The sequence below is a fragment of the Chamaea fasciata genome, unplaced genomic scaffold (genome assembly GCF_029207755.1).
Source record: "Chamaea fasciata isolate MVZ Bird 193981 ecotype frontalis unplaced genomic scaffold, bChaFas1.0.hap1 SCAF_2, whole genome shotgun sequence".
Classification (NCBI taxonomy): Eukaryota; Metazoa; Chordata; class Aves; order Passeriformes; family Sylviidae; genus Chamaea; species Chamaea fasciata.
The window spans coordinates 29,435,694-29,459,283 of NW_027094087.1; the positions used below are offsets into that span (position 1 = coordinate 29,435,694).

At 39.5% G+C, this 23,590-nt stretch overlaps 1 protein-coding gene and 1 long non-coding RNA gene across 4 annotated transcripts in view; both read left to right on the plus strand.

The window, feature by feature from the left end:
- Window positions 1–12,426, plus strand: part of RIMKLB (ribosomal modification protein rimK like family member B) — a 40,633-nt gene extending 28,207 nt beyond the window's left edge. For both annotated transcript variants that reach the window (XM_066175535.1, XM_066175536.1), the window contains exons 4-7: window positions 3,916–4,146; window positions 6,081–6,167; window positions 9,068–9,271; window positions 10,715–12,426. In XM_066175535.1, coding sequence (XP_066031632.1) covers window positions 3,916–4,146; window positions 6,081–6,167; window positions 9,068–9,271; window positions 10,715–11,178 — 986 coding nt within the window. In that variant the 3' untranslated portion in view covers window positions 11,179–12,426. The remainder of the gene's footprint in view (window positions 1–3,915; window positions 4,147–6,080; window positions 6,168–9,067; window positions 9,272–10,714) is intronic.
- A 2,819-nt stretch (window positions 12,427–15,245) lies between these two features.
- On the plus strand, window positions 15,246–21,939 carry LOC136284980 (uncharacterized). 2 transcript variants are annotated; one of them, XR_010719335.1, is made up of 4 exons: window positions 15,246–15,807; window positions 16,953–17,670; window positions 19,960–21,506; window positions 21,759–21,939. It is a non-coding gene; the product is annotated as an uncharacterized lncRNA (long non-coding RNA). The 2 variants fall into 2 exon arrangements; XR_010719334.1 differs by lacking the exon at window positions 15,246–15,807 and having other exon boundaries at window positions 15,814–17,670.
- The last annotated feature ends 1,651 nt before the right edge of the window (window positions 21,940–23,590 follow it).

Consider the following 23,590-nt stretch of genomic DNA (forward strand, 5'->3'; position numbering starts at 1 on the left):
CTCTTCTGTCTTTAGTACAGTTTGATGCTCTGCCTGTTTTCTGTGGTTTTCACAGGTTCATGTGATGGCTTTCACCTTTTGGGTCAAAAAACACTTTTTTAGGAGAGACCAGCTGCTTTGCATTTTAAGCTTGCCTGCTGTTCTTTGAGAGTGAAAAGCAGGAGTATTGGTTGGGCCAACTGATGAATAATCACACATTTACCCAGTTACTTCTACATGTGCTACTTTGAGCTGTTTTTGAGAGAAACTTGAGGCTCTGACTTTAAGGGATATGGTGTAGCTGGTCAAGTTTATTCTCAGGTGATTACAGTTCACATTGCAAAAATTCCTTTTGTACTTTGTCTGAATATTGTGCTGATTGGTGTATAATGTTACAGGTAAACCGTGTTCCATTTTGGAGAATTTTGTCTTGCAGTGGAAGAACAAATATGGCTGGAACTGTGTGAAAGAATAGGTCTTGTTCAAGAGCAGGGTTTACATTTGTTTTTACTGTGTGATATTCAAACTCAGGAGTCTTTACATCATAGAACCAAAGAATAGCCAAATATTTTATAATAACCTAAAAAATTATTCCTCAGGCACTGGTAAAATGGTTGTTATATGATGAAAAAGTTCATAGTATTGGATAAGCTTGAAATTTCTCTTTCCTTGCTTATAGTACTGGTACTTCAAAGGACCATATAGCAGTTCTCTTTGCTGTGTCTGCAATGTCATGGGCATCCACTAAAAAAGTCAACAAATGGATCAAGTTGTTATTTGTCAAGGTATTTCTGTATGATCTGAGTGTCTGCCTTCTGTGTGTTTGTGAGGTCAGTTCATTGTCCACAGGCAACAGTGAGTGTAACCTGCTATTACTGTTTTGGGATCAGGATGGCTCTATAAGTGCAAAGAAAAGAGGGTTCATTTCAGCTGTGTGCAGTTTTGTGTGCCACACTCTGAAAAAGGTCACTTGTTTTGTTCAGCCTGGAGAGGAGGATGCTGAGAGAAGACCTTGAGTGGTCTGTAGCTTCCTCGTGAGGGGAAGCAGAGGGGCAGGAACTAATCTCTTCTCTGTGGTGACCAGTGCCAGGACTGGAGGGAATGGCCTGAAGCTGAGTCAGGGGAGGTTTAGGTTGGCTATCAGGAAAAGGTTCTTCACCCAGAGGGTGGTTGGGCACTGGAACAGGCTCCTCAGGAAAGTGGTCACAGCACCATGCCTGACAGTTCAAGAAGGGTTTGGACCATGCTCTTGGGTACATGGTGTGGTTATTGGGACTGTTCTGTGCAGTGCTAGGAGTTGGACATGATGAACCTTGTCCCTTTCAGCTTAGCACAGTCTGTGATTAAAAAAAAAATATACACATCTTAACCATTAAGTAACATCTCTGTAGTCTTGTTTTCCAGTATTCTTCTTTGCATTCTTGAATCAGTTCTTTGGAAAAAAATTACCTTTTTGCATTAATATCTTCTGTGTTACTGCTTTCAACATATCATAGTGAATAAATATTATTTTACCAGCCTACTTGGCAGTAATGACCATTAACCTGTTTGTTAACTGATGGGTCTCAGATGGAATGCTGAATGCATGCTTGTTTCAAAATGGCAGAATCTGCCTCTCCTTTTTACTGTAATAAAGCTGCTTCTGTTTGCAGCACTGTGTTGCTGGGAGACTGCAGCTAATTTTTATGGTGCATGTCAGTAGTAGTGATTCAAATTATACATTTCATTGAGTAGCTCTTCTTTTTGTTTGTAAACTGCCTTCTTTAAAGGGAGAGAAATTTTGTTCTGGGGAGTGCAGTATCCAGACCAGACAATATGACTGAATCTGAAACAAAAGCTCAGACTGTTCTGTTGATAACATCATTGTACTTCCAAAATCTCTTCAGGGGGAATGGTGGCCTGGCTAAATGTACACCAGTCTGATAGTCAAGTCTAACACAGTTATTCAGGAGAGTTCCAGGTGAGACAAACACATTTCCTCAAACTGCTCTTTTTCTTTTACAGACTCCATGGTGCAAAACTTCAGCATGTGGCGTGACTTTAAAGCAAAACAACAAAATAGGCTGAGAGATTATGAACTTGAAAACTGTGTCGTTTTGGTTCACAACACAGATAACGGTGGCAGTTTTGGGGCTGTGTAGGAAATGCAGTCCTTTTTAAAATGATTGTTGCACAGCTTGCATGTGGATCAGGACATGCATGCAATTACATTGGCAAAAAGTGGGTGTAATTGGGCATGCACCTCAATGGAAAAATATATGTGTAAGGCGGAATCTGACTAATAAGTAAAAAAATACTTTGCTTGCTGAATCTGTCCTCCTTTTCTGGCTAAAGGAGATGGTAGTCCATTTTGTGATGTTCACAGTCTGCTTAGGTTTGTAGCAGTGTCTTGTTTTTAATCTTGCTTGAGATGCCTCTCTAAAATGGGGGGGTGTGTGTGTCTGGAGCCTGCTTGCTTAAACACGCGAGTCATGTCAGCTGCAATGCGGCAGTGCTTGGTGCTAATGAGGTGAGCAGCCAGAGCACCCGTCTGCTTATGTTTGCTCATCTCTGTGCAATTATGGCTGTGGGGATTGGAAAAAGGGATTTGTATTGGATGTGGCTCTGTTTTGGCCTTTCCAGAGTGTGGTTCTGTGTTCTCCTGAGGCCTGGGCAGCACATTTCAACTTCCATTATGGGAGTTAGGTGGTTGCTTCGTTATATTTAATGCAAGCTCTAAAATGCATCCTGGCTGAGAGAAGAAAAGAATAAAGGGAAGTACAGAGAGGGGAACCCCCCCCCCCCTTCTTCTCTCCCCCCTCCCTCCCAATTCCCCCCAATTAATTCTAATCACCTTGAAATGAAATATATAGCCTGGCAATCAGTGCATTGATGTAGAGTAGATACAAGTCTGTATTTGTAACATAGTATCTTTGGAACACTGTAATCAGGTAATAAAATTTGGTTAGATCTGACTAGTTACAGGTGGTCTTTGGTAGGCACAAGATGCAATTGCACTGTGATTTCTCAGCTCACTTTTTTTGTTTGGTTGGGTTTTTTTAACTTTTAAGGTGCTGAGAAGCAGTGTGAGCAGAGTATTTTTTGCTGAAGTCATCAAGTTTTGCTTTGAACATAAGACAAATAAAGTGAATATCCAACCTTGTTTGTCTTTTCCCGTCCTCAGATGCCAGACTGTCTCCACTGAGCTTGATGCCTTCCTGTCCAATCCTGTTGTATTCCTATTTCTGCAGCTTGTCTTTCAGTGTTTCTTTTTCAGAGAATTAGCCTGTAAAACTATAGGTCATGATTAAGTAATATATTGATCTTGGTGGCAAAGCTGGCTTTCCTTCTAGTTCCTGCCTTTGTCACAGGGTGATTCCCTGTTAGCTGATAAAGTTATTTCTGAGTACTTACTTTAATATAAATCAGACTGTAAAAACACTGCAGGTTTTTTGTGGTTTTTTTAAGGCTTGTATCTAGTCTGCTACATTGGTAGTATTTTGTGTAACGTGGTACCACAAACAGAGGGATCAATACAGCTGGGCCTGGGAAAGGTATGAACTGCATCCTGTAGGCAAGAACCAGCGATGGTAGGCAGGAACCTCCTGAGCTGTTCATGCAGCTGATGTGAGTATAGTGTGCAACTTACACCTGTAGAAAGGGTGGAGTGTCTGCCTATAAACAAATGTCCTTCACCCTGGGAAGGAGCCCAAGACTGTGTGCCTTAATTAAGTCTGGTTTTTGCTGGGTCTCAACTCAAGTGAGTTGAGAGTGACATGAATGAAACAGCACAGCTGACAAGATGCGTGCTAGGGAGAGTTGTGCTGTTTTAACACGCGCTCTTGGGAGTCTGGTATCTCAGTGATCACAGATAGTGCAGTATTTCTGTGCCTGTTTACCTTCTCCTGGAGACCTTATGACTTAAGACTGGGATGTTTTTCTCTCTTCCTTCTGCAGGTCTTCGGGTGAAAGGGGAGCTCATTACTGCTTACCCCCAAGTGGTGGTTGTGCGCGTGCCAACACCTTGGGTCCAGAGTGACAGCGACATCACAGTCCTTCGCCACCTAGAGAAGATGGGCTGTCGGTTGATGAATCGTCCTCAAGCCATCCTCAACTGTGTTAACAAGTTCTGGACATTTCAAGAACTTGCTGGCCATGGTGTGCCTCTCCCAGACACTTTTTCATATGGTAAGACTGTTGGATCTAAAGGGTAGCATAGTTGCCTAGACAACTTACACTTTTGCAGTGCCAAAGATGTAAGTTTTGGAAATCCATAGAAATTTAAGTAGCATGAAGCCAGGTCCACAGCTAAGTGTTGGGTAACCAAAAAGACAGTTAAAGTTGCGATACCCAGATGCTGGTTTTATCTTTGTTGGTCAGGTTTTGATGCTTTGAAAAGAGTATTTGAACTGTACCTCAGCTTTCCAAGCAACTGACTTTGGCTGTTAGTGCTGTAATACTTTCTGTTCTTTTCCAAGTGTCCAAAACAGCAGACAAGAGCTTGGGGTACTAAATGTCATCAGTGCTACAGAAAAGAAAACTAGACTTTGGTACAACCTGGAAGTAGATTAAACTCCTATATGAATAAAAGTGTCTGCAAATACATTAGTTTTTGTGAAAGGACAAAAGTAGCAAAGAGTATGAGCCCTTGTGTTCACCTTTTAACAATAGTTTGGGCTTTGTTTCCCACCAAAACAATTAATTATTGTTTATTATTGGCTCAGGAATCTCTGGTATCTCTGGTTCCTGACAGAGTGCTAGATTAGAGGAACCGTTTGTCTGAGCTACCCTGATGCTATTTCTGCTTTTAATTACAATCTATTAAAGAACTGCAGATGCCTCTCAACCTTCTGTTCCTTCTGGGAATACCAGTGCTTTCCTCCCCTTTGTGTGATTGCATCAATAAGTTTTTGTAATGGCAACTTGACAAAATGAGAAAAAAAATTGACAAAACCATTGCTTTCTATCAGTTACTATGAATTACTATTCCCATCAATTACCATGAAAACACATTTGAGAAGAAACTTACCCTTTCTTGATACATGTGGTTGCTCTAACTTACTGAGAAAAGAATGAGTTTTTAATTTTTTGGGGGAAGGGGAGACCATGAATGATGCTTAATAATTGCAGAACATACCTGTTTGATCATAATGCCCTCCCACTTCTGTTAGTGCCGGCCTCTGGTATTTGACAGAAGCATGACTTTCTTTTCTTTTTTTCTTTTGTTTTTTTAAACCACAAGTATCAAGTTATCAGTGAGAGCTGACCTTGCCATGTAAAGCAGGGTGTGCTGAATGACATGTTACTCCATGACATGCATTAAACTCCATGGCAGGGTCGTGATGGCTGCTGCTGACTTTGTGACTTTGTGTCTTGGCTTGACTTCTTCACTTTACTGCACGATGTGTTAGAGGGGGCTCGTCCCTTTGTCTGCTGACTTTTCTCTTCTGCATCTCTTTTGCTGTGGTCAGCCTTCTTTGAATTGAGCTCAAGTAACCTTGAAGTATCAACCATAATTGTGCGAACGGCCATTAAAAGCTACTCACTAAGGTCCTCACAGATGCAGTTAGATTAAAAGGTTGAAGTTCTACTTCAGGATATAGGGAGAATGAGATTCAGGAGACTTAAGCCTTCAGAAGCGGGGAGGTGGACTGAGAAGGTCTGGGTTGTTTCTGCTCTGTGGATTATGCCTTGTCATTCTGTTCTGTTGCTTTCCTGGTCAGTAGTAGTTTGGATGGAACTCTTACCAGTGTTATGTGTCTGCTATTTTGCCGTTAGACATTTGAAAAGATGGGAGGTAATAAAGTAAAAGGGATAAACTGGAACAAGATGGTAGAATTGGGGCATTCAGATATGGAAGATTAGATTGAGCCTTTTGGGATAGTGATCAAGAGGCGTTGGTCAACTTGTGTCTTCAATTCCAAAGGAAGTAGGTCTTAGTATCCCACACATCACAAACACCTTCAAAGTCTGATCATGCTTCATGACCAAGGTCCTCCTAACTGTTAATTTTTTCTGCATTATCTAAGCTGTAAGGGTGGGAGGAATGTATGGCAATTACATCCCAAATTTGGCCACAGCAGACTGGTGGCACATAATGTTGTTGGTTTTCTTTTTGCCAGGTGGTCATGAGAATTTTTCCAAAATGATTGATGAGGCGGAAGTGCTGGAGTTCCCTATGGTGGTGAAGAACACGCGGGGTCATCGAGGTGGGTGTGAGGTCAGGGCTGAGGGCAAGAAGTGTTCTGAGCAGCACTCCAAGATTTTGTCTCATCAAGGAATGATAGTTAAGAAGATCTGTTAGGTGTTGGACTTTTTTCCAGAACGTCTGAATTCTACCACCCTTGAATGCTGAATGTTGAATAGACTGCAGCACTGGGAAGCAGATTTAGTAGAACCCAGTCTTGCAAAGGCAGGGGGAAAGCATTCAAAATTATGGTGCATTGATGACTTCTATGAGGAAAGCTTTGAACTGGAATAATGGGAGGTCTGGCCTTCATGAAGTTGAAAGAAGCCTACATGGATTTTAGAGGTGTTTTTAATTAGACCTAGGAAATGAAATTTCAGTTCACCCAGTGACTTTTTTCCTACTCAGCTTCGTCTGTAATTAGGAATCTGATTTAAATAAAATCTTAAGTATTGTTTGTAAAACTGGATCTCTGTTTTTCAGATAAATACTTCTGACAGTGTCAGTAGTGTTACCACAGTTTCACATTAAAGTGCTCTGTTATTGGTCTTTTGTTTTAAGTGTTGAATATAAAACAAACATCAACTTGATTTAGTGTTAGATAGTGGTTACTAATGGAAACCATATTTAAATCAATTTCGGGGGTTATTTGCTCAGGAAGTTGGTCTGTTTTTAATATACTTTAAAACAAATTAATAAATACTAGATCTATAAAGAGACTAAAAATGAAGTTAAAGCACAAAACCAGAAGTTGCTTCAAACAAAGTCATAACTAGAGGACAGTGTTTCTTCTTTCTTTCTGTCTGTCAGTTTGCTCTCACTCTCTGCTGCTCTGATGCTTCTCTTCTGCTGGCATGAGTGCTTCTGTAGCCATGTAGTAAATGGATTCAGGAACTGATGCTGAATGGCTCTCGATGGGTTATTTTTACTCAGATTAATTCCTTACATGGCTTAGCCCTTACTCGCACAAATGCCTGTGTTGATGTAGTGGAAGAGAGCAGAACGCTGGGGCTGAGGAAGATCAGACCTGCTGCTGTTGGCAGCAATACCTGTTAGTGTGGTAGCCAAGGTGGAGTCTGATGTTGCCTCAAGGTGAATTTGTCAGCTGTGGAATATCTGAGACAGAAGATTTGACTTAACCCTGCCTCTTGTGAAGATCTACTAAATAATTTTAGAGTTTCAGCTATTGATTTTCTTCTCCTTATTTTTGCCAGGATTCCTGTAAATCTGTTTACAAGTTTTGCTTTAGAGCACTTTAAATTCCAGGCATTCTAATGCAAATTTATGCAAAGTACATATCTTTTCACATTAAGAGAGTTGGAGAAACTTTTTCAAATTATTTGAAGATCAACCATTTGCAAATTATATTTAAATAGGTAGGCAAACATCGTCGTGGGTGCTGGCTGATGAATAAAAATCATACTTTTCTAGGCCAGTTTCCTGTGCAGTTTGCTGCTGCAGCAAATGGGCCAATCCTGGTTTTGCCAAGCTGTCATGCTGCTGCATAATTTGCAAGAACTAAGGAGTTCCTCTTCAAGGCATCATTCTTCCTATTTCATTTCAGGAATACAGTAGGATTATTAATTGCCTGTAGAAGAGTTAAAGTTTGCTGTGGGAGAAAAAGACATGGAGGTTTTTTACTTGTGAATTTTAAGCTTACATTCTCACGTCTCTGTAATGAGAAGTTCCATGTTCCTCAAGCAGTGTTCTGTGTTATGGAGACCTTAAATCCTGTCTAAACAGAGGCTACTCTAGTTGGGCATAGGAGCACTTGGTGGAATTCTTTACATATTATTTATCCTAGTTCTGCTACTGCTGCCTTTCTGTTCTCTTATTTAAGGAGGGAAGTTTATCAATTTATGTGTGTATTCTGTTAAGACCATAACAGAATTGAATGATAGTTCTTCTACAAGTGAAAGTGTGCAGCCTTATTGCAAAACATAAATCTAATAGGACATAGAGCCCTTAAGAAAGAGGAAAAGAAGTTGGGAAATGTAAATAAAGATGGGAAGCGATGCAGTCTAGTGAGACTGGAAATTGGATAGAAAGTAGTAGAATCTGTTTCAGGGATGATTTAACTAGTATGAATACAACTGGAAAAGAACAAAAAAGTCTTCGGTGTGCTCTAAAAATGAAAGGGAATAAAATTACTTATTTTAGGTTAAGAAATTCAAGTCCTAGAGATGTTTGCTTGCAGAAAAGCTAGTGATTTGTCAGGAGGGTTTTTTTTCAGTTGTAGGATAATCAATTTGTTTTATGTCATATGGAATCTTCTGCTAAATTATCTTGGATACCGTGGAGTGGAACGTTTTCCTCTGAATGTAGGAACATTGTTCCACTGCAAACCTCATTCTGGAGTTGTAATCCCTTTTAAGTATTGGGAAGAGAGGCTCTCAGGAACTTCCTGACAGAGAAGTGGGTGGTTCTGCAGTGGCACACCAGAGACTTCAGAGTTCTTAGATGCCCAGTGTTTAACAGCTTCATGTTGTTGGTTCCTGTGTGTCAAAGCTGTAGGCTGTGGGTCCTGTCCTCTTGGATGAACAAAGTTGTTATTAGTTATATGTTGGCTGCTCTTTTATGTATTTCTTCCTCTTTTTTCTCTCACTAAGGACTTTTACCAAAAGAAGTTGAAACTGCAAGATCACCTCCTTTATCTAAAGCTTTTTTCTTTTTCCTCGCTTCTTTCTTTTTCTTTTTTTTTTAAACTCATGTCTCCTCAGCTCTGTCATTGAACATTTAAAGCACTGAATCACTGGAACACTGTTGTCCATGGAAGAATTTGTAAATGGATATAAGCTACAGGTGGGGCCTCTGAGAATGGGCGGTGTGCTGGTCAGAGGTTTTACTTTCATGTGCTGAATCATTGATGCAGCTCAGATGGGTAGCTGCTTTCAACATCCCGATGTTCTTTCCTCCATACAGGTAAAGCTGTATTCCTGGCACGAGACAAGCACCATTTGGCAGACCTAAGCCATTTGATCCGTCATGATGCCCCGTACTTATTTCAAAAATACGTTAAGGAGTCTCATGGCAAGGATGTGCGCGTCATCGTAGTGGGAGGCCGTGTGGTGGGCACCATGCTCCGCTGCTCGACAGATGGGAGGATGCAGAGTAACTGCTCACTTGGTAGGAAAAGCATTGCTCATAGCTTTGATCAGAATATTTCAACCCAGTTGTAAAATCACAAAGCTGACTGAAATAAGCTGCGGGTGTTATTTTGTGTTAATTGTGCTTACTGCTGGGGGTTTAAAGGGGAAGCATGAGAATAAGGATTAAGTAAGAAGCATGTTGAGCAAACACAGAAGGAGAGATGATCTTTGCTCAAAGTGTTTGATAGATGGGCTGGTGGCAAAACAGGGGAACATTCTAGAACACAAATGGAGCAACTGATGTGGTAATGGCAGTTTGATGCTAATGCCACGTTATCATTTGTTTCATCCTGTTGAGAGGAACAGAATATGAAGGAAGACAGAAAGCAGTACTTAAGGGAGGTGGAGGAGTCAGTTGGCAAGAGAGTAGAAGAAAATGTTAAGCGAGGAAGCTGTTGAAGGCAATAAACAGTTGGATTGCACTATGCATTTTCTGTGCTGCCTTAAGTCTGTCAGGTTCCTCCCTGCTACCTCTTCCACCAAAGACCGTATCTGGGAGAAAGAGGAGGTTACTGCATTGATTGTAGCGTGCTCAGAACTGAGATTCTGCATAGCTGTGGGGGTTTCAGAGGGTAAAAGGAGCAAGGACAGTTGAGGGTGCCTGGCTGAAACTGTACTGAACCTGAGCACGGATGGGATAAAATGTGTTCATGTGTAGTGGAGTTTTGGTTAGTCAAAATGCCTAAGAGATTTTAGTTACTACTTCATGCAGAGGAAATATAGCCTGAAAGGTTTTTCTGCTAATTGTTTGTTTGTTTGTTTCTTACTGTTTGCGTTATTTTTATATCTAAGTACTGTGATAGATGAAGCTTGAGCCAGTTAATACTTAGGTGATGGACTGTGAACCTGACCAGCTGAGGTTCAGATACAAATGAACCCTAATGTGGGTTCCCTAATTCTTGTTTTAGAGACAGTAAGCTGTGATAGCAAGTTGAGAGGGATGTGAGCAGAGGATAATGTCTTAATCCCCATCCCCCTCAATTATAACTACAGTTAAGAGTTGTAGCCTTACCCAGAGTTCTAGGTTTAGTTTTGCTGAAATATTTCTTGTGATCACTTACAAACATGTAAGGAAAGCCTCTGCCTTAGAAGGAACAAGAATGGTTTGTTAGTTCATTTTTTTAATATCCTGAAATCATAAAAATGTGTATTTTTCCTTGACTAAAAAGGCATTGCTTAACTGTTTTTAAACAAGTCATAATCTTGACCTGCCAAAGGCAGGTCAGAATCTTTTGAAATCCTGGTGTGGCATCATGTTCATTAGTAGTCACTGTGGAAAGGAGGTCACTTTCTAAGTTGTCAGCAGTGTGCTTGCAGGCTCACTTTGGAGCTTTCCAACCGAAAAGCACCGCCCAGTTGAGGAGGATGTCAGTCACCTGTGACCTGAGCGCAGACAGCAAGTTCTTTTCACTTTTTCCAGGTGGTGTAGGAATGATGTGCTCGCTGAGTGAACAAGGCAAGCAGTTGGCAGTCCAAGTGTCAAACATCCTGGGGATGGATGTGTGCGGCATTGACCTGCTGATGAAGGACGACGGCTCATTCTACGTCTGCGAGGCCAATGCAAATGTAGGTTTCATTGCCTTTGACAAGGCTTGTAATTTAGATGTAGCTGGTATCATAGCGGACTATGCCGCTTCCCTGCTGGCCCCCGGCCGCTTGACGCGGCGCATGTCCTTGCTCTCCGTGGTGTCCACGGCCAGCGAGACTAGCGAGCCAGAGCTGGGCCCTCCAGCTGGGGCCGCTGTCGACAACATGAGTGCTAGCTCCAGCTCTGTCGACAGCGACCCTGAGACCACGGAGAGAGAGTTGCTCACCAAGCTCCCGGGGGCTCTCTTCAACATGAACCAGCTATTAGCCAATGAGATCAAGCTCCTTGTGGAGTGAATGCCACGTGTAAATAGGTGACCAACAGAACTCTCTCTTGTAAATTTTTTTTTTAAACCAACTTGCAATGCTGTTTATCAGAGACACTCAGAAGAATGAGGAAAGGGGGGTGGGTGTGTCAGTCAAGGGAGCAAAAGGAAAAGGCACATGTGCTGTGATTGCTGTCCCTACTCATTTGCGGAACATTAAATTGTCTTCATTCTTCATCAGTTTTACAGTGGAGATGCTCAGTTGATAACCAAGTGGCAATTTTATTTGGATGCTGCTTTGGTCCCCAGATATATTGCAGTTCATGTGTCTTCACAGGCAAGCATTGAAGCGTGATTCACATTTGAAGATTTTCAGAAAGTTGTCTGGCAGCTCTCTAGAAACTTCTGTGAATTACTGCACCAGTTAAGTCTCTTCTACCTCTGTAAGGCTTGATCCTGTAAATTGCTGAGTGCCTCAAATTCTTTATGTGAGTTGAAGGTGTTAAATACCAAGTATTTCAAAATTCCTGGACACATACTGTTCCTACTCTTGTAGATGGGAGCTGTAAGTTCAGGATCTTTTTAAAGTCATCACTTTCTGAACTTGCAGGATACAGCCTTTCAAATGATGAGGCTGAGTGAAGTGTCAGTTGACTTAATGTGAACTTTCTGTAAAAATCTGTAAATTGTACCATCTTGGTATTAAGTGGCAGCTTTGTGTCTAAATTTCTTTATAAAGTTTTTAAAGGAGAATACTTCTGTTTTTCTCATTTCAAATCTTGATTTTGGAAGGTATATAGGGGAATTGGTCATACTATATTTGTGGACAGAAGTGGCACGTTTTTAACTATTTTTTGCATGGTTGGAGGAGATAAACAGCACTGTAATGTTTGGTATACAAAATGATGTTTAATCTAATGTGAAAAAGAATTACACTAGTTTAAAGCAAACGTGCATCGACTTGTATTTGTTAGTGTTTTAGTCTTTCTGAGAGAGATCTGCAATGTTAATGTTCCTTTTTCTTTAATACATGCTAGTCCAACACTCCCTTCTCTATGCCTGCATCTTTAACAGTGGCCAAAGTGAAAACACCGCAGACTGTTTGTTAAGAAAACACTGAGTTATAGCCTGTACATTGGTGGGGGGTTGTTTGTTTGTTTTTATTTTTTGCTTTTTTTTTGGAGGGAGGAGTGTGGTAAGGTTTGGAGGAGGGAAGAGCTGGTTAAAAGTGATGAGTCATCCAGAGGAACTTTAGAATAAAGCTGCAGTTCATACAATACTTACCAGGCTTACTTTTTCCCCACTGAACGTAAATAAACGATGTTGGCATAAATCCAAAGAATATAACTGGGGAGAAATATTCAGTTCTTAGCTTTGGAAAACGTGGCAGATTTGAAAAAGAAAAAAAAAGGAAAAAAAAAAAGAAGGGAAAAAAAAGAGAGCTCAGCCAGAGTTTAAAAAAAGAAAAGAAAACAAACCGTAGGTCCACAAACAATTAAGGGATTGATCCTGGACCTTTATATGTGTGTGGTGTGAGTGCACACACTTGTGTGTGTTTGTGTGTGCATAATTGTTTTGCTTTATTTTTTTGAGGGTGTTGGCTGTTTGGCTCCTAATTTTTTTCCAGACTTCCTGATTTTCCTTAATCCTTCTGGCTGTGCATTTTCTCATTAGCCTTGAGCTGGTTTGGAAAACAGATAACCAAAACAGATACTGAGTCCATTTTTCAGTCCCTATCTTCCTCCTCCTTCTCCTTCTGCTTCTCCTTCTCCCTTTTCATTCCCCTCTTATTCTCGGGGTTCATAAAGCCCTGGAACTATATATATATATATAAATATATATATAAAGATAAGCCTCTTTTTTTAAAAGCAAAAAGTAAAACGTTTACAATTGAAAAATCATCTTGTGAAAATAGGTTTGTTTGGAGGGGGGTTGTGTGTGTGCAATGCTGCTGTTTTCTGGATACTTTAATGGAGCATGTCCCATGTACCCTCTGAGGTTCTGCACTGCCCACCTCTGTGGCCCTTCCTCACCTCTCTGCTGCTCTGCTGTTTTACCTTCACTTGGACCTTAAACACAACTCACGGACACTATGCAGAGAGTCTTCAAGAGGCAATAAACAGAACAGTATTAACCTACTTTATGGAGGTTTGATCATGCTTCTTTGTACAGTTTGGTTTTTTTTATTTTAAAAGGAATGTAATAAAATGGCTTTTTTTTTTTTTGTAGAATTAAATATTATTATTAAAATCAAGTGAAAGGTTGACTGTTGGTGTTAAGCAGGAGGGTGGACCAGCTGGTCCAGCAAAAAAAAGGATCTTCAGCAGTAAAGGTATTTTCAAGTCCTTCTTACTGAGCCTTCAAGAGCACAGGTATAAAGGTCTTCAACTTCCATGAAGAGTTATGGAACAACAGAACATGAAAGTAACCTAAGTATCTAATCACTGAGCAGTAAACTGTCTCTTCCAAGAGCTCTACTTCCCTTGCTTGTTTATCCAAGGGGAATTTGGGGTGGAGGGTGTTTTTTTTTTTTTTTTTTTTTGGTTGTTGTTGTTGTTTGTTTTTGTTTCTTCTTTTTTTGTCTATTCCTTTTTACTGGTAGGTGCCTGCACTCCTTAAGAGGCTGATAGGATCAATCCTTCCCTTTCTAGCTGTGACATACACGTGCGGAGTAACAGCAGGGAGTAAACATGTGCTAGTTGGTATGCTGGGGCCTTTGTGTTTCTATCACAGGAAACATCTTTTAGAAGAAAGAGCTGTTAACTGAATATTCTGGATTGTTTTTTTGAGTCCCCATGTTATCTTGTAGTTCACAGGAACCATACATTTCTAGCACCCTTTCAGAGTGTCTAGGTTACACCTCACAGTTGTAAAATTCGTGAAGCAAACATAAGATTTTTTTAAAAAGAGCAGGTGGGTTGAGAGATTTGCAGTTTGACTTCCTTCTGATAAGTTGCTCCTCAGGTTGGTGCTTCCATTACTAGTTTGGAGATAAGTGTATGCATAGTGGTCACAGAGGGAGACAGATTTGAGATACTATGTACATGTGTTTGGACACTGGGTATTGATGCTGTGTGAAAACCTTGCTTGAGGGTTCATTTGTACAAATGAGCACACTTGTCTCATGTATTTACTCTCTACTTACCCATTGCTCTTGAAACAGTGATGTGCAAAGAATGGCCTGGTGGTGCAAGGAACACCAGCAAAGGTAGCCCATGGTAACCAGAGAGTGTTTACCATTGAAGGGGAACGCCACAGATGTCAGTTTTATACATTTGACTTTCTTCAGTTCCGTGTGCTGAAAATCACACACTAAACTTCCATACAATTGCACTAACACTACCTCCATATGTGGGTTTGGAAGTATGTGCTGAAAAAATGGTCAACATAGTGGTGGATTACAGTAGTGCCAATACAGCTGATGGTGATACAACTATTTTTGTATATTTTAATGTTTGAAAGAGCCAGTTAGAAACTCTCATTTGCAAGAAAAAGTTTCTTAAACTACATCTGATGAAATTTTGTTCTTTGTAACACTGCAGATTTTCTTCTGTTCAACTAACTGTGTTTGTAATTGATGTCTTGCTGTCAATGTATGGATTGTATCTTAATCCTTGTATTAATTGCTTTGATGTGTTTTATAAAATCTTTCTTGTAATGTTACAACACCTTATCTGTAAAACAGTGTCAATGCTTGATGTTTACATTGACTGTTACATTTTTTTGCTCTGATTCAATCTCGAAGCCTTTTCTCCCACTTCATGTACTATATTTGCCATGTGATATTTACTCAGGAAATAACCTCTGGAACATCTGGGTATGTCAGACACAAAGGAAATGCTTCTTCAGCTGTAATACCGGACTACAAAATCCAACAAATGAAACCAGTGACGCTTGCTAAATTCCCTCATTGCAAAAATCTGTCAGTTAAATACAGAAGGGACCATAAGGGCTTAGAGAGACTTTGAAAACAAATTGTACAGTATCTTTCTGATGGCTCACTCTTTTTGAGAAGGTTTATGGGCTTTATGGCTGGTGTGAGACACACGACCCACTCCTGTTCTCTCTATGGAATAGTAGGTGCTCGGACAGGTAACTTCTGTTGCTACTGTCTTTTTTAATTTTTAATTTTTTCACTGTTCTAGGAATTGTTTTAAACTGAACACTGAAGGATTTATAACCAGGTGTTTGCTACCTTTTCCTTTGTTTTATTTCTTTAAATCTTTCTTAACCTTGAGGGTGACTTTTGGAGCATTCTGATGGTGGATCTGCTGTTGGAAGTCTCCAAGCCTCTCATGTTTCTAATTTGAGTTGAAAAGCTTTTGTTTTGTTTATTTGTTTAAAACAATGACACAAATTAGCTGCGCACATTTTGGGGGGAATTTGTTGTTGCGCTGTTTTGGGTGACTTATTCTCCCTTTTTTTACAGAAATGTGTTCTAACAGTTCACACTTTGTTACTGTTCTTTGCAAAACTTTTCAGGAGCCAAAAAAGTCAAACAATCCAGAGAAAACCCCTTCTCCCCTTTCCGATGGCAAGAGTGAGAACTTATGAAAAATCCTTGCGAATGTTCCTTCCTAAACTTTTCCCCCCAGTAATGCAAGCGGGTAAAATGGTAAATGCAGCAGTTTGGTGGCATCCAAAACCGACCTGTTGTCAGGTAAATTGACGCTTTTCTGCTCTTACTCTAACCTTCATAAGTTTGCTAACTTGTCTGCCTTCCTTTCTTCCCATCAGTTCATTTTGGTGATACTTGTTGAATGATTTCTTTAACCGGATTTAGAGAAAAGCCTGCTTTGCTTCCTTATTTCCCCTTATACTTGTTGACTTTTAAGAAAACTCTCATTGTGCTTTGCTTTACTCAGGTGAGACAAAAGTGAGTCCCCCATGTATGAGGGATAGTTATGTAATACATTAATTCCACTTCCTCTTTGTCAGTTCTGGATAGCTTGTCTTCGAGTGTACTATTTTAGCTTAGATTTTTTGAAAGATATGTTGCTTTCTGTTTGCTAAGTGAACATAAAGTATAACTGCAGAAGTAGTTGACAGGAATGAAAAAACAGTACTAAGAATGTTAATTCTATTAAAATTCAATAGAGCAGGATCCTGTAAAGAGGACAGATGGACGAATATATGTGCTGCAGAAAAAGACTGTTGAGTTGATGATTTCTGTTTGTGGAGGATGGGGTGACACGTTTTATCTTGACCTTACTGCTATATCAAAGCACGTGTACATTTTATCCTTCTCTGGTAACTCTGTCCCTTAATCTCAATAAATAGAAAAGTACTGGGTACTAAATACTTTTTTTACTTAATTTAAGGAGGAGAATCTTGTATTTTACTCAGATGTAAAATATGAGACAATTGGAATACCATTCCAAGTTGAAGAATATTAGCCTACAAACAGGCTTCCAAGATTCCTAATGCAGTATTATATTTCCCATGACATCTGTAAAGAATTAGCACTTGTTTCAGATTATTTTTCTGTGTACATTATTTACTCCTCTATACCATCATAAAATAGTCTATTTTTCATAGTCTCAGTTTATATTTTCCTGAAAGAAAGCAAACTTAGCAGCAATATAATAAATTGCAACTTCAAATTAAGGTGGGAGGGAATAATTTTAGAGCCAAATTTTGCTCTCAATTACACTGAGATAAACCTGGAATCACTCTGTGGAAGTCAGTGGAGTGATATCCATTTTCACTGGTATAATTGAGTGTATAATTTGTGTCTTTAATTTTACTTGCAAGGTAATTTTACAAACCTGTTAAACTTATGTTTCCAATGCTTTTTCCTTTCAGACACACCCACTTCTTGCGTCTCAGCATTGGGCAGGCCTATTCCTTTATTTGTGTATATTTTTGTGCATCAGCTGCTATAGGACACGGGTGTAACACTTTCAGGCATGTGGTTGGGTGTCTTTGGGGTTTGTAATAATGTCTAAAAATAAGAATTTCTTTTCCTCAGATTTATTAATTAATTCATGTTGGATTCACAGTTTTGCATCTCTAACCTGATTTTAGATACATATCGTGTGAAGATTTTCTTGAAAGAAATACAGTACTAGTTCTTTGCAGAGTCTGCAGTTGATCTTTGGTGGGGAGAGTTGACCAAAATTTACTGCATTCTGCAATAGTTAAAGTTTTAATATTTAATGTAGCTTGAAAGGTGGTTTTACAGATCATGCTCCTTCCTCTTTATGGAATGGCTTTCAAAGCCTTGTTATTGATCTTGGTTGTGCCCAGTGCTTTGCCTAGTGTATGGGGAAATGGAGAACTTGAATACGCCATGGCTTTTTAGACAAGGGATGATGATTATATGTCCATGCTGAACAAGAACTTCTTCTATATGCCCTTCTGCTGCAACAGAATAATAAAACTGGTAGGTGGCAGCAGCAGAAGACACTCATGACTGTGACCTGAGAAACCTCCAGTACTGGGAGAAATGGATTGCAAAATACTAACTGGAGTAAGGGGAATGGAGAAGAGAGGCAGAGTCCCTGAACTGTCCCTTTGGCCGGTGAGTCTGATTTACAGAATTCTGACCATCGAAAGACTGTAATACAAGAGACACATTGATCTATCTCAGTTGGTGTTTGGTTACCTGGTGTCCTAATTCTCATCTTTGATTCAACATTTCAGTTTCCCCTCTGCCTTTATAAGGCACAGTACTTGTCTTAAAAATTAAATTTTGCCAAAATTGACACATATTTGGAGTACTGGAAAATAAGGCTGAAAGGAATTTATCTAGCCCAGTCATTCTCTGCTCCACAGAAGACTGGTCATGCTTGTGCCATTGGTGAAATATTTATTGTAACCTAGTTTAAAAACCAAGAAATAGATGAGGGAGATTCTGCAATCCTATGGAATTTTATTATACGAAGGCAGCCCCATAGGCTGAGAGCCCAACTGCTTTTTTTCCTACTTAAGAGCAACATTCATACATATATCTATATATCTATATATCTATATCTATATCTATATCTATCTATATCTATATATATATGTGCACCTTAGAAATGCCATGATAATAAAAAAAACAGTGTTATTTGTGGTGATTTCCTAAATCTCAAGGTAGCAAAAAAAGATTTGAATCACCAACAGTTAAAATTCTTTTTGGAAGTGGGAAATGCAAATTATATAATGTTTCTGAGTTAGTGGTTAAGAGTTGGTAGTTTCGGCCACCTCTTCAGTTCTAAATGGCTCTAAAACTTCTTTGCACATTCCTTTCAGAAAAAACATTTTGAGCATGCACCCCAATAACTAGTTTTTGCAAGTTACATATATGTACTACATACATTGTAAAACTTACATGAACCCAAGAAGTTAAAAAAGGATGAGATAAAGATTAAATAAAGACTTACTTTTTATTTACTTTACTGTATTTATTAATGGTGAAAGAACCATTTTCGTCCTGCAGCCTTACAGATTGTCTTGCAAAGCTCCCTGGGGAATGTGGGCTCCTCTTTGGAGGCCACTGATGTAGACACCATAAATACTTACTGTTGCAGATGTCATCAGGATGTTTCACCATAACAAAACCTCCATGCTAAGTGATTCTCCTACTAGAGATTAAAATGCTGACTCTCTAGTAGAATGACTTCTGAAAAGAAAATAAGAGGAGAGAACAGCACTAGAACCACTGATGAACTGCCTGACATAGGAGAAGTTTGAATCTGGATCAGCTGGAAATACGGAGAAACATGCCCAAGTGGACTGGGAAAAAGGAATTGTGACAGAATATATACTAATATGCAGCATACAGCAGTACCTTTTGTATTTTCATTAAAGTTTCTAGTTTATTTACACCTAAGTATTAGTTGATAAATTCCAAATTCTGTTTTCTCTTGTTACGTGGGGTAGTCATACTAAAATCAGGAACAACACTTATATACAGGAACTAAGCTGGATCTGAATTTTGATATCCAGGCAACTAGTAGTCTCCAGTGCGTATCAGTTACCACTTAGGACTGTGGACAACTGCTTTGCTTTTCCCATTAGCTTCTTAGTTACCATACAGCCTTTGAAAGTATTCTGTGGACCACAGGCTGGAAATCCCAGAACTGAATTTTTACAGAGTGAAATGAGATTGCATGTGCAAAGTGGAAAATATTTTGGATAGAGAATTGTTTAGAATCTTGTTGAGTATAATAAGGAGCAAAGTCTGTCTGTGAGACAAAGCTCATAGAGAAAGGGTTTTAAATCCAGTCAGGCTGGAGATGTGTGGAAGAGAAATAATTCCTGATATTAGAGGCAAAGGAGTCTGAAGCCTATGTCAGTCTGTCATTAGAGATAAAGTGAGGCACGAAAACAGTTTCTGCTGATCTTCAGTGTTCCCAGCTGTTGCTCTAAGGAGGAATCTCACCAGATTTTCGATGCATAACATATAAAAGGCATACTAGCCTTTGGGAGCTGAATCTTGGGGAGAAGAGCTGAAAGTTTCATTGATGCACAAACTAACTGTAGCACCTGCCTACTTGAATGGGTGGTCATGTGGATTAAAGGTGTTACTGAGTTTATGTGACAGTAACATTTAAGAAGAATGGTGTTCCTCTGGCCCTGGACATGAGCTTGTTTGCCCCAGCTTGTAACTGCTGTTTCTCTGTGTACTAGGAGATGGAGGCATATAAATGCATGTGAGCTTTTTTTAATTAGCAGAGACCAAGGTGACTTAGTCAACTGGTGAGGAAAGAATTTTTTGTTTTTGTTATCAACAGGAAGGCATTTAGAACACTTTAAGATCCTCCATGGTTCTCCATGTGGCTGTCAGTACAAACAAGTTTTGGTTTTGTTTTTTCTTTTCTTTTAGATGTGACATACCAAAGCATCTTGTTTTCTGCAGCTTTGATGTGGTAGAGATTTGAAGAAGACAGATTATTTTCCATTCTTGTCATAGACCTCCACAGGCAAGAGGTGATATTTCTGAAAGGAGGGAATGGATAGGTTCCTCATGCTGACTGAATAGTAGGTGATGGATTAGGCTGATAAAAAAGTTAACCTTCACATTGCACCCATGCAAGGCATTTTCAAGGTATTTCTGCATCCCTCCTTTGTTCCCTTTAGAAAGAGTACAAGTGTTACCAGAATATACAGAGTCTGCGTAGTAATATGTTAGTGTATTAAGCTCTGCCAAGTCTGTGCATGAAGGGCTTATAAAAGATTTATGTGAATTTCAGTATGTCTGCTTTTTTATTTGGAGGCAGGTTGCAATATGCAGCCATGTACAGTATTCTGTCTTAGGGTAATAGAGATTTTTTGCTTATTTGGAAGGAGGGAAGTGTGTTTGGGCAGTTAAATATATAATACTGTTACCCATTTCTATAGGAAGCAGAACAGCTAAGAGAAAGCATTTTTGTCTTACACAAATTACAATATAATTAAGGTTTGTAATACAGGAATGAAAAAGAAATGTTTTATTAGAGGTCATTGGAATTTTTTTTTCAATAAAGTGTTCTAATAGCAAGAAACTGATTTCACAGAATCACATATCAGTTAGGTTGGAATAGACCTCTGAGACCATCAAGTCCCAGCCTCTGAACGAACACCATCTTGTCAGGTAGACAATGGCACTAAGTGCCACGTCCAGTCTTTCCTTAAACACCTTCAGGGACGGTGACTGCACCAACCTGCCTGGTTCCAGTGCTTGACGATCCTTCTGTGAACAAATTCCTCCTCATGTCCAACATGAACCTCATTCACTGTTGTAATATATAAAATTAAATAATAAATAAATTTGTCACATTTGTAAATGTCCAGTGTTTCAGTTATACCTTGATTAGGAATGGGAATGTCACACTGACTCTGAAGCTGTACATATTTCATATCTGTAAATATTTCATTTACAAGAAGTGTGGTTTGTCCAAGAGGGTGTGTGCAGTTTCCCCTGCTCGCTGCTACTGTGCAAAGCACTGCCTGGTAGTCTTTATTCTCTGGATTCTTTCTGTTCAGTGGTATTGTGCATTAAGCCTGAGACTTGCATTTTGTAAGTTTTAGGAGGAAACTTGGTGTGCTTGAATATATATTTTCCCATGCATCTAACAAACACAAGGCGACTGAAACAACACAAATGTTACGGTTACCCTGCCCACCGACCTTTACAACATTATATGGGAGGGGTTGTGCAGTTGTAATGTGATGTAGGAGTGCTTGTCCATGCCCAAATGGAAATGGTTGTTTACTGGATGGCAAATACTGAAGCTTTATCATTGGGAGAACTAGGCAGGAAAAGTCTGCAGTTTGACTTTGCTAAACTTTTACACAATTTTTCCTCCACATGAAATATTTCCACAGGAATCTAATGCGTGCGAAAGATGCTGGATCACCAGGTGCAGAGATTGAACTCTACCCACTGGAAAGGTAACAGGAACTAGATTTTATGTTCAGAACACAACCTTCACTGCATCTCACTCCTTGACCTGGAAAGGCCGTTTCCAAGGTCAGAAGAGGAGTTCGGTACCCATGGCTTAATCCTTGGTGTGTCTGTGATGCAGCTATCAGGGAAGCCAGATAGGTGCTGGATACAGAGGGTTTTTTTATGATGTCTGCTTGCATTTCTGATGTTCATGTTTTGGAACAAAAACTAACTTCTTCAATGATTTATTTCTTTAGGTTTTTCTGCAGCAGCAGGAGGTTTTCTTCTGCTTCTCATGGGAACACTTAGCCTTTTGTTAATGCCTCCTTCACAATGAAGGGAAGAAAGGATGGCTCAGCACGGATGTGCAATGGAGTGATGTCCACACGTGGCGTTAACAGTCATGATCCCTGTCCTACAAACTTGGAGAATTGAATAAAAGAGTTAAATTGTAATTCATGAGAGTGTGAAATTCTTTTTGGTACCTTTTGCACCATTTCCCCTTTCTTGAAGGGCTGGTTAAATTCAGAAATCTGTTGATATTTTATCAAAGCTGCAGTTAAGCCAGCAGAGTATAACCTATTGGATATTCTTTATTTTATCAACCCTTTTTTCCCTCCAGGACTTTCATTCCTAAGAGTTCTAAATGCTTTATACTGACAAAAATAATCTTCCCAAATGCCTTAAAAACTTCAGCATCAGGCCTTTGGCTTTGTCAGTCATGTTACGAGTTCATTTAAGTCACTGAGGGTACAAGTGTCCTGAGTTTTTAAAGTGAAGTCACCATACAGATCATGTTACACTTCATGGTCACTTTGGTGACTGCTAGAAAAAAAGAGAAGCAACTTGGTTAACCTACCAGAGATAATGTGCCTTTGGATTTTTTAAGCCATTGTAGCAGGGCTTGTTGTCGACATGGGTGTGTACATTCCTACTATCTGTTATTTCTGAAGACAGCTAATCTTTAAAACCACGGGTTATAGGTCTTGCAGATGGCTCTCTTGGATTGTTGTTAATGAATAACTGTAAAGAATTAGACACATACTGATGGGATTTCCATAATGCGCCTACTTGAAATTTGTACAAAATTTACAGAAGTGAAGCAAAAAAGGGAAGCAAGATGCTGAGTTGGTACATTATCAGTAAACACCTCTTATACTTGACAGTCTTCCTGTTGGTTTCATGGATATTAATTTCATGTAAATTTTAATGCCTGTTTTCTATGTGCTTGTTCTAATAATTTACATGTGAATGTAACCTAGGAATTTGGCTGGTAGCCTGTCTGCAGCTATGCCTTTGCTCTAGTAGCTGCAGTTTATGGTTTTGGTTTTTTTTTTTTTTGCAAATCTGTGTGTCACACTGTTCCTCTGGCACCTCTGTGAACAGGTGGAATGACTGCCTTCTCACTGCATGGCCCCCCGACAGTGGCCATTTCATCTCTTGTGGTTCAGAGCCTGTTTGTGTGCTGTGGCATATGCTGATGCTTCCTTAAGTGCTTTTCTGCCTTAATATTTCATGTTTAAAAAAGTAGAATAGCTGAGAACTTTCTAAATTCCGTCTTCGTTTCATATATCTCATCTTACTAAGATGCTTCCAGGCCCTGTCAGTATTTCAGTTCTCTTATTTTTTTTGTGGGTGTTCAGTGTTCTCTGTTCTGCTGCCTCAAGTTTGATCCTCCTGCCTTCGTAGTCTCTCTTTTTTTTTTTTTTTTTTTTTTTTCCCCCCCCTGGTCTTTTTTCTGCTCTTAACTGGCCCCAAATGTTCTTGTCCTTGTCCCAAGCACACGTACACATTTGGTAGCCTAAGAATATTTCTTACTCAATGTCTATCACGGATAACCATTCTTTGTATTACTCTAAAAGTGTGCTTTCCTTTTTTCAGAGTGAGAAATGCTTTGTTGCTACACATTTCTTTCTGGTATTTCACAGCCCTAAAAGTGTTAGCAGTAAAATAGAAACTAAAAGAGGCTTATCACTTTGTAATGTCTTGGTAGTGAGTGAGAGTTAGCAAATTGCAATACTAAGGAGACAGTTCCTGGCTTTTGCTCTCATTTATCTATCTTTGTTGAGAAGGATTGGTCCTGCAATCC